The following is an 11,310-nucleotide window of genomic DNA, read 5'->3' as shown; positions in this document are numbered from 1 at the left end:
GAAAAAAGATTTAAAAATATCTATTTAAAACAAAGACTTCCAGGGTGGTAATGTTCATTCTTAGATTCAGCACGGTTACCTCATTCTCAAACTCTACATACAAACTTCTCGCATCAAAAAAAAAAAAAAACCTCACGGTAGCTTTGGGTGAAGTGACAATTGAAGTAAATTGAATTCTGCTTTAAGCCATTATTCTATGTTTACATTGTTCCCCATCCTGAAATTCTAATTAAAGAAAAAAAAACACATTTTAGTTTTAAATAGTTCCCAGCGAACCAAATCTTTTTTTTTTTTTTTTCATAAATTACTCAAGGACTTTGATGGCCACATATCTCAACTAACTTCTACAAACCACAGCCCCTGCAAAACCAAATGACTATGCCACATCCCCTGACAGATTTTCCAGTATAGAAAATACATTGTTCTGTAAATTAACACTTGTTTTTAAAAAAAAAAAAAAAAAGGGGGAACTACAACAAAATTGACCAATGACAGTTTTATAAAACAAAAATATATTACAATATCGTACAGCAAAAGAAAAAGTGCTATGACAGAGGTCGCCTGGAGTTATACAATTTGACACCATTCTGCAGAGAAGAGCGGGCGTATTTAGTCAGCAGTGCTCCGATGGTTTGCTTCTCCCCACACATATCCCTAACAAAAATAAATAAATAAAAGTGAGAAGTCATCAAGAGATCAATCACAGGTCAATGCAGCATGTAACACTTTTGAACTCAATAGGGGTCCTTTCACAAGGGCGGTCCGATTAGGTGCACCTGTCAGTTTTTCAGGCAGACCTGATGGCATCCTCCAGTCACCTCTATGGAGTGGCAGGTGTTCATTGACACCTGCCGGCATCTGATACTTTCTGCTAAAAACAGACAGATGGGGATCTGTTCCTCATCCGTCTGGAGGATCAGATTGGATTACAGGATTACAGTCGGTTGTAAACATACAGGCGGTCCGTTTACATCCGACCGCTCCTAGAGGAGAGAGGGTTTTGTCTGTGTCTGCTCAGCATAAGCAGAGTGGACATTAACCAGCCATCTGCCTGCTCAGCGGGGATCAGCGGACAGATTCCCTGCTGAGCAGGTGGACTCCAAAGGAGTGAGTGTGTAAGGGGGCCTAAGTACTATTTGCAAAAGAGGAGGGAACACATTAAATACACAAATTATTTACTGGATATATGGTGCAATATCAGCTTCTGTCCATTTTTCTCTCATGGTAAACAAGGTGTTGAACCGCTCCTGAGTGTCCTCAGGCAGGTCTTCAATCTTCAACAGAAAGATAGTCTCTGGCCGAGATGACCGATCCACCAAGGCTAATCCCTAGGAGACATAAAAATTTAGGATAAGGCTGCATTCACTCCAAAGCGTTTTTCCATGCTTCTTGCAGAAACGCAGGACAATATTTTTAGCATGGGTTCCTATGGAACACGTTCACATCAATACATTTTTTCTCTGCGTTTTTGGAAAGGGTTTTTCTTTTTTTAAAACACAAAAAGGTGCTTTTTTGGTTCAACAGAGTAGCTGCAGAAAAGCATGTAGTGTGTTTTTACCGCGATTTGCCTTTTTTAATTTGCCCAACAAATTTGGCACAAAAAGAAATTGCAGTAAAAAATGCAAAAAGCACTGCAGAAATGCTCAAAACCAAACTGCATTGGTGTATGATGCCTAAAAGAGAAGCAGTAGCATTTAAAATAGATAGAAACTTAATCACTAAAATCTCATAATAAGTTTTAAAATGTTAATGAAAATCCAGAAAATAAATGTTTTTTCATTATTCTTAAATTTGCAGCTTCATTCAAGTGGTTCTAAAAAGGCAAATGTTGGGTTTTTTACTAATCTGAAATAAGATGCATTGTAAGCTAAGTAAAGATCAGTAATACAGTGTTGAGTAGAGCAGTAAAACAAAAATTGAAAATTTTACATTTGAGTGCAGTAATTTACTTGCGTGTTTACACGTGCAAATTCATATAAATTTTTATTTACAAGTGCAAATTCATAAAAAATTAATTCAGAAAAAAAAAAGATAAGCCCATCTGTCTCATCATTGTGATTAGAAAATCCAAGATCCACCAACACCATGAAGAGAGCCTCCTATTTACCTTGACAATGCCCTGGGACGCGAAATGCGTTGGAAGAGGCCAGAATCTGTGACATCACCACAAATGCCAAGGCTGGCTGCTGGGGAGGTGTTTTTTTATCTGACGTACCTGCTTTTATGAATGCGAGTGCCTTTCTACATTTCTAATAAACACTTATCTTGCAGTATTCATGCTATGTGTGGTTTTTCCTCTTCTACAGTGGCAGAGTAATATAGTTTGACCTGGATTTGCTATACCTGGAGCCATTTAAAACCCTGTTGCTGGAGGCCTATAGGTTGGATCTGGAGAGTCGTGGGATACCTGGAGGTCTCAGACATGCATGCTGGTTTTATCACTCAAGTAGTTGGGGGGAATCATTTTTTTCTGATAAGCAGTTTAAGTGTGTTGGAGGGCACAAGATTGTGTTGAATATCAAACCACTCGTCATGCTGTTCATGGATCTTGGATTTTGCTTGGCTCTTAGATCACAATGATGAGAAAGATGGACTTATTTATTTTTTCCTAAATTTAAATTGTGATTAGTGTTGAGCGAACACGGACTGTATTATTCGTGTTCGTACCGAATAATTGGATTTTTTGTACCCGAACACGGACACGGACACTTTACTGTATGTTCGGGTAAAAATCCGTGTTCGGTCGTTTTATTTCCGGGTTTTGCATGCTTTGGCGCTCTTTTCATGGCGGGCTTTCAACAGCCAATCAACAATCGTTTAACTGGTGTGCCTTAAGCCATCCCAGCCATGCCTGCAAATGTCTCAGTAGCTGTGATTGGCCGTCTGAAGCATGTGACCAAGTCTTTATAAGTTCGAGGCAGCCGCAGCGGCGTCATTATGCTGCTTAGATTCAGGGACAGAGCACACATCAACGTGCTGGCTGCTGATTAGGGAAAGATAGGCAGGAAAAAACCATTTGTGTCCGGATAGAATTGAGGGACAGGTCGGAGTGTTTAGGCAGGGCGAGTTGTAGGCATTTTAGGGATAGAGTCTGCTGAATTATAGGGTCAGTGTCTTCTACAAACTACAATCGATATTGCTGTGTGGGGGGTGGGGTCTGCACTCAATCCTGATCTACGATCTCTTCTCAATCCTGTTAGGGACAGAGTCTGCTGAATTTTAGGGAAACTGTGTTCTACAAACTACAATCGATATTGCTGTGTGGTGTGGGATTGGAGATAGGCAGGTGTCAGTGATCCACATCCATTTTTCTGTGTGTGAGCTGCAGTGAACACAATCTTTTTGGGCTGCAGTGAACACAATCTTTTTGGGCTGCAGTGAACACAATCTTTTTGGGCTGCAGTGAACACAATCTTTTTGGGCTGCAGTGAACACAATCTTTTTGGGCTGCAGTGAACACAATCTTTTTGGGGTGCAGTGAACAAAATCTTTTTGGGGTGCAGTGAACACAATCCTTTTTGGTGTGCAGTGAACACAATCTTTGTGGGGTGCAGTGAACAAAATCCTTTGTGGGGTGCAGTGAACACAATCTTTTTGGGGTGCAGTGAACAAAATCCTTTTTGGGGTGCAGTGAACAACATCCTTTTTGGGGTGCAGTGAACACAATCTTTTTGGGGTGCAGTGAACAAAATCCTTTGTGGGGTGCAGTGAACACAATCTTTTTGGGGTGCAGTGAACACAATCTTTTTGGGGTGGAGTGAACAACATCCTTTTTGGGGTGCAGTGAACAAAATCCTTTTTGGGGTGCAGTGAACACAATCTTTTTGGGGTGCAGTGAACACAATCTTTGTGGGGTGCAGTGAACACAATCTTTTTGGGGTGGAGTGAACAACATCCTTTTTGGGGTGCAGCGAACAACATCCTTTTTGGGGTGCAGTGAACACAATCTTTTTGGGGTGCAGTGAACACAATCTTTGTGGGGTACAGTGAACAGAATCTTTGTGGGGTGCAGTGAACACAATCTTTGGGGGGTACAGTGAACACAATCTTTGTGAGGTGCAGTGAACACAATCTTTGTGGGGTGCAGTGAACACAATCATTGTGGGGTGCAGTGAACTCAATCTTTGTGGGGTACAGTGAACACAATCTCATACTTCTGAAGGTTTGAGGGTGCTGCCTGTTCCATACTCCCCCTACTCCTCATCTAGCCTTTTAGGGGTACAAACAATAGTAATTGGGGCCTAGTGTGGTTGTGTACGTGTGATATACATACACTTTTTTGGGATCATATTTTCTATTCCGCTATTTAATCAAAAACCTTTGGGGATCAGTTAAATTGGGGGATAGTCTGTGTTGGTACGTGTGAGAGAGATCCACCTTTCCAAGTTGTTGGGGTTCATCTCATACTTCTGAAGGTTTGAGGGTGCTGCCTGTTCCATACTCCCCCTACTCCTAGCCTTTTAGGGGTACAAACAATAGTAATTGGGGCCTAGTGTGGTTGTGTACGTGTGATATACATACACTTTTTTGGGATCATATTTTCTATTCCGCTATTTAATCAAAAACCTTTGGGGATCAGTTAAATTGGGGGATAGTCTGTGTTGGTACGTGTGAGAGAGATCCACCTTTCCAAGTTGTTGGGGTTCATCTCATACTTCTGAAGGTTTGAGGGTGCTGCCTGTTCCATACTCCCCCTACTCCTAGCCTTTTAGGGGTACAAACAATAGTAATTGGGGCCTAGTGTGGTTGTGTACGTGTGATATACATACACTTTTTTGGGATCATATTTTCTATTCCGCTATTTAATCAAAAACCTTTGGGGATCAGTTAAATTGGGGGATAGTCTGTGTTGGTACGTGTGAGAGAGATCCACCTTTCCAAGTTGTTGGGGTTCATCTCATACTTCTGAAGGTTTGAGGGTGCTGCCTGTTCCATACTCCCCCTACTCCTAGCCTTTTAGGGGTACAAACAATAGTAATTGGGGCCTAGTGTGGTTGTGTACGTGTGATATACATACACTTTTTTGGGGATCATATTTTCTATTCCGCTATTTAATCAAAAACCTTTGGGGATCAGTTAAATTGGGGGATAGTCTGTGTTGGTACGTGTGAGAGAGATCCACCTTTCCAAGTTGTTGGGGTTCATCTCATACTTCTGAAGGTTTGAGGGTGCTGCCTGTTCCATACTCCCCCTACTCCTAGCCTTTTAGGGGTACAAACAATAGTAATTGGGGCCTAGTGTGGTTGTGTACGTGTGATATACATACACTTTTTTGGGATCATATTTTCTATTCCGCTATTTAATCAAAAACCTTTGGGGATCAGTTAAATTGGGGGATAGTCTGTGTTGGTACGTGTGAGAGAGATCCACCTTTCCAAGTTGTTGGGGTTCATCTCATACTTCTGAAGGTTTGAGGGTGCTGCCTGTTCCATACTCCCCCTACTCCTAGCCTTTTAGGGGTACAAACAATAGTAATTGGGGCCTAGTGTGGTTGTGTACGTGTGATATACATACACTTTTTTGGGATCATATTTTCTATTCCGCTATTTAATCAAAAACCTTTGGGGATCAGTTAAATTGGGGGATAGTCTGTGTTGGTACGTGTGAGAGAGATCCACCTTTCCAAGTTGTTGGGGTTCATCTCATACTTCTGAAGGTTTGAGGGTGCTGCCTGTTCCATACTCCCCCTACTCCTAGCCTTTTAGGGGTACAAACAATAGTAATTGGGGCCTAGTGTGGTTGTGTACGTGTGATATACATACACTTTTTTGGGATCATATTTTCTATTCCGCTATTTAATCAAAAACCTTTGGGGATCAGTTAAATTGGGGGATAGTCTGTGTTGGTACGTGTGAGAGAGATCCACCTTTCCAAGTTGTTGGGGTTCATCTCATACTTCTGAAGGTTTGAGGGTGCTGCCTGTTCCATACTCCCCCTACTCCTAGCCTTTTAGGGGTACAAACAATAGTAATTGGGGCCTAGTGTGGTTGTGTACGTGTGATATACATACACTTTTTTTGGATCATATTTTCTATTCCGCTATTTAATCAAAAACCTTTGGGGATCAGTTAAATTGGGGGATAGTCTGTGTCGGTACGTGTGAGAGAGATCCACCTTTCCAAGTTGTTGGGGTTCATCTCATACTTCTGAAGGTTTGAGGGTGCTGCCTGTTCCATACCCCCCCCTACTCCTCATCTAGCCTTTTAGGGGTACAAACAATAGTAATTGGGGCCTAGTGTGGTTGTGTACGTGCGAGATACATACACTTTTTTTGATCATATTTCCTATTCCGCTATTCAATAAAAACCTTTGAGGATCAATTGAATTGCGGGATAGTCTGTGTCGGTACGTGTGAGAGAGATCCACCTTTCCAAGTTGTTGGGGTTCATCTCATACTTCTGAAGGTTTGAGGGTGCTGCCTGTTCCATACTCCCCCTACTCCTCATCTAGCCTTTTAGGGGTACAAACAATAGTAATTGGGGCCCAGTGTGGTTGTGTACGTGTGATATACATACACTTTTTTTGGATCATATTTTCTATTCCGCTATTTAATTTAACTGGGCCTCCATGCGAGACCTGTGTGCCTTGTTGCGCTGTTTTGAGTACTCCACCAACATGGCCAGTGGCAATGACGCCGTTCTCAGCTTAACTATCCCACTTCTATGCCTCCTTGAAAAAACAATTCGGGCGATGATGGAAGAGGATGTGGCACAGGATGAGGAGGAGGAGGAGGATGAAGAGGTAACATTTCCAAGGCTTTCAGGGCAGTCATTCGCAAGGGGCTCCGAGGGTGGGTTCCTGCACACGCAAACGCCAGGGACGCAATTGTCCAGCAGGGGCACAGTTCTGGAGGATGAGGAGGATGAGGAGGAGGAGGAGCTGGAGGAGGAGATGGAACCATGTTCACAGCAGGGTGGCACCCAGGCCAGCTCATGGCCATCACTGGTGCGTGGCTGGGGGGATACAGAGGACACGGACGATACACCTCCCACAGAGGACAGCCTTTCGTTGCCTCTGGGCAGCCTGGCACACATGAGCGATTACATGCTGCAGTGTCTCCACAACGACCGCCGAGTTGCCCACATTCTAACTTGTGCTGATTACTGGGTGGCCACGCTGCTGGATCCCCGTTACAAGGACAACGTACCGTCCTTAATTCACTCACTGGAGCGCGATCGCAAGATGCGCGAGTACAAGCGCACGCTGGTAGACGCCATGCTGCTGGCATTCCCATCTGACAGCGGGGCCACAGTGGAAGCACAAGGCAGAGGAGGAGGAGGAGGAGGTCGCCAACGCAACCAGGGCACCGCCAGCACCTCAGAAGGCAGGGTTAGCATGGCCGAAATGTGGAAAAGCTTTGTCAGCACGCCACAACAAACAGCAGCACCAGCAGCTCAGATGGAACGTCTTAGCAGGAGGCAGCATTTTACCAACATGGTGGAGCAGTATGTGTGCACACGCCTACATGTAGTGAATGACGGGTCTGCCCCCTTCAACTTCTGGGTCTCCAAATTGGGCACATGGCTTGAGCTTGCCCTTTACGCCTTGGAGGTGCTGGCGTGCCCTGCAGCCAGTGTATTATCTGAACGGGTATTTAGCACGGCTGGGGGCGTTATAACAGACAAGCGCAGCCGCCTGTCCAGAGACAATGTGGACAAGCTCACGTTCATTAAAATGAACCAGGCATGGATCCCACGGGACTTTTCCGTACCTTATGCAGAATAGCAATGGATACCGACCTTACCCACCCATTGTTCCATTTTTGCTCTTTCTCACTCTTTTGGGGTGTACCCTCATTTAAAATTTTTGAAAAGAAGCAGTGTTGGCTACCTCGTCCTCCTCCTCAGGGCCAGATTAATGTAGGGGCTATTGGAGCTGCAGCTCCAGGCCCCTACCTTTTATATAGGCCCCGGGTTGGCCATATTCACTGTTACCGCTCTTCTGTCACTTGTAAACACAGAAGTCTGGCTTCTATGCTCGCTTCCCCAGGCAGCACCCTCAGAACCTCCCCACACAGCGTGAAGGCCGGACAAGGAGGGACAGTTGGCGATGCATGGATGTGTTTATGGGCTTCAGAGACAGCATCCCATGTTGAATTAGGCATGCATGGCTGCACCCTTCCTCCTCTGGGTGCATGGCAAGGCACGGCCCTTAAGGCCCTTCAAAATCCTCAGCACCAAGCCCATGATGCTGTTAATCCGGCCCTGGTCCTCCTCCACCGCCGCTTCCACCTACACCGCCCATAGGTGTGCGCAGCCTATTGCATTAAGGTGTGCACCCCAAAGTTGAAATACACATGCATGTGTTTGCCAGCAGGGAGAGTAATGTATCGGGGCCATGTACCTGTAGGCAAGGAGAAATAGAGCAGAGCAGGTCCCAGGGAGATCTTTCCCATCTCCTCACTGGCAATGCTATGTGCCCTAGGTGATTAGGGTGTGCCCAGGCACACCCAGCACACCCTGTGCGCACGCCTATGTCACCGCCACATCCACCACCACCTCAACCTCCCTCCTACTCCATATGGGCCTCGTCCTTCAGAGATGAAGAAGAACATTGTTTTATTTTTCTGTTTTTTTTTTTGTTGTTTTAAGTTATTTCCCTATCCACATTTGTTTGCAGAGCACTTGCCATGCTCTTAATTACGTTTTGCTGCCATTTGCAGCACTCTAGCCCTTTCCTTTGGTGTTTTAGAGCCATTTTAGTGCCTTAAAGTTCGGGTCCCCATTGACTTCAATGGGGTTCGGTGTCCGGGAAAAGTTCGGTAAAAGTCCGGGACACGGACCCAGACTTTTTTTTAAAGTTCGGCCGAACCCGTCGAACACGGACATCTAGGTGTTCGCTCAACCCTAATTGTGATACATCACTTTTTTCTGAATTCATTTATATGAATTTTCACTTGGATTCAAAATGTTATATGACTATATAGGTATGACACCCTTTGTTAGATCAGGAAGCGCGTCATTCTGTACATATGGGTTTTAGGTCATTTTTTGTGTTCAGAAGATATACAGGTTCTGCTTTTTATTTAATTACACTTTATTTTTTATTATCATTACAATGCTGGCAATGAAGGGTCATGTAGGACAGTGTACAGAGGTCAGTTAGAAGGCAGGTCAGTGTACAGGGGTCAGCACATTTCACATTCTTCTGGTAAATGGATTCCCACTGGCCCTATTTTCGTGTCCTTCTCATTTGAGCTCGCATACAAGAGCCTGGAGTAGATGGGAGAGGAGGGCTGGAAGGGATAAGCTCAGTGGTTTTGGGCATGTGGTTTCCTGCGTCACTCTGCAAGTGGGGGAGGAAAACTGATGTACCTTCCTTACCAAAAGAGGATCAACAAAACAGTGATCAAGTTCGGGTGGCTTCAGGCATGAGAGAAATCGGAAGTCACGTGAGCTATCCTTCTAGAAAGCTGTCAAATCTGACAGCCAATTATAGGGGGGGAGAAGGCCTACGCTACCTGTGAATTGGCTGTTAGCTTTGATAGTTTCCCGGCAGGATAGCTCAGGCAGCTTCAGATAAGTGTTCGTAGTCACTTGAGCTTATCCCTGCCATCTACCAATCGCCTACCCATGGCCACGGCCTACAGGCTGCCTTCCTCTTCTGTAGGGAAACCGCATTGGAGAGGTAAGCTTTGAAACCAGAGATGTTTTTTTATTCCCTGCTGGGAGACTAATTTCATTTAAGAAAGGTATGCTTTTTTCAGTCACTCCGTTTTAAACAAAACCAATAGGTTGATACTAAGTGGGTATATCAAAAACATACCTTCAGCTGGTCTAACCTAGTCGTCATCCCTTCAGGAATACTTTGTTGCCACACATCTTGAAACTCTGAGAGATTAAACTTTACTGCATTCTGCAAAAGCATCTGGGCAGTCGCTCTGCAAATTTTGTCTTCATTTAATGCATAGAACACTTCACCTTGCAAAATACAAAACAACATTTATGCTAAAAAGTGAACTTAAAGATTTTTTTTTTTCCTAAAATGGAACTTTGATCACCATAACAACAACAACAAAAAAAAAAATAACACAACAAGACATGCAATCTTTCAACAGTAAAAACCTAGTGTTTATTGTTTCAATCTTTTTCAATCTTTCAACAGTAAAAACCTAGTGTTTATTGTTTCAATCATGTGCTTCCTTTGGGTTTGAATGCTTCCAGTGGATCTGCTAAAAGTTCACTGCTCTTTCTTCATTAAAAGCACTGCAGCGTCGTCACCCTTGTGGACCAAGTAGTTTGATCCGGAAGATTTTACCCCCTTCATGACTAGAACATTTTTTGCTATTTAGCAATGTGCTACTTAACTGGGGATTGTACGGTCATGCAATACTGTACTCAAACTAGATTTATATAATATTTTTCACAAAAATAGAGCTTTCTTTTGATGGTAATAGTCTCCCGCTACTGGGACTTTGATTTTTTGCAATATAAACAAAAAAGGCTGAGAAAAAAAAAAAAAAAAAAAAAAAAACAATGGGATTTTTGACTTACCGTAAAATCCATTTCTCCAATGTTCATTGACGGACACAGCTCCTGATATTCTTAACCACTGGGTTATACTGCTCCCTACATGAGTAGCACACTAGGCAGAAAATGGGGGGATGCGGTGTCCATTAATGAACATCAGAGAAATGGATTTTACAGTAAGTCTAAAATCCCATTTTCTCTTTCGTTCATTGACAGGCACAGTTCCTGGTCTTCTTAACCATTGAGACATCCCAAAGCAGTGTTAAACATTAAGGATGGGAACAGGGAAAAAGAAACTCCCAAGGTTAACTATAGCCAACCAGGTAAACAGGAGCTCAACCAAAACAACTTCAGCTCACCTGAAAAAAAAAAAAAAACAAAAAAAAAAAAAAACAATATACCCCCAGGACCAGGTCCTCTAAACAGCAGCCTGCAAAACCTTATGGCCAAAGGAAGCATCCGCAGATACCAACACATCTACATCTTCTTTATAGAAGTGTGCACCGACAACCAGGTGGCCGCCTTGCAAACCTGCATCACTGATGCCTGCTGACGGAAGGCCCAGGAGGCTCTGAGCGCCCGAGTAGAGTGCGCCTTGACAGGGAAAAGAGGAACCTGACCCTTGATGGAATAGGCCTGAATCACCGTCTGTCTGATTAATTTGGAAATGGTCGCAGAGGAAGAAGACAACCCTTTCCGAGGCCCATCCGTAAGCACAAATAGAGAGTCTGATTTCCTAAAAGACTTCATAGCTGCCAGATACACCCTAATCGCCCGGACTACATCCAAGGCACGTTGAAAGATGACCGCCAAGGCCGACATCTGACCCTTGATAGTACTC

General features: G+C 43.9%; 1 protein-coding gene across 1 annotated transcript in view; it reads right to left on the bottom strand.

The window, feature by feature from the left end:
* Positions 1–534: 534 nt before the first annotated feature.
* The window catches only part of DSCC1 (DNA replication and sister chromatid cohesion 1), a 73,863-nt gene continuing 63,087 nt past the window's right edge, over positions 535–11,310 (bottom strand). The window contains exons 8-10 of the mRNA XM_082245338.1: positions 9,766–9,920; positions 1,180–1,328; positions 535–654 (exon numbers count right to left, since the gene is read on the bottom strand). Coding sequence (XP_082101464.1) covers positions 546–654; positions 1,180–1,328; positions 9,766–9,920 — 413 coding nt within the window. The 3' untranslated portion in view covers positions 535–545. The remainder of the gene's footprint in view (positions 655–1,179; positions 1,329–9,765; positions 9,921–11,310) is intronic.

Source organism: Pelophylax lessonae (genome assembly GCF_965119305.1).
Source record: "Pelophylax lessonae genome assembly, chromosome: 2".
In the NCBI taxonomy this organism is placed as follows: Eukaryota; Metazoa; Chordata; class Amphibia; order Anura; family Ranidae; genus Pelophylax; species Pelophylax lessonae.
Note: the sequence above shows the minus strand (reverse complement) of the source record. Positions and strands in the feature narration are given on the sequence as shown.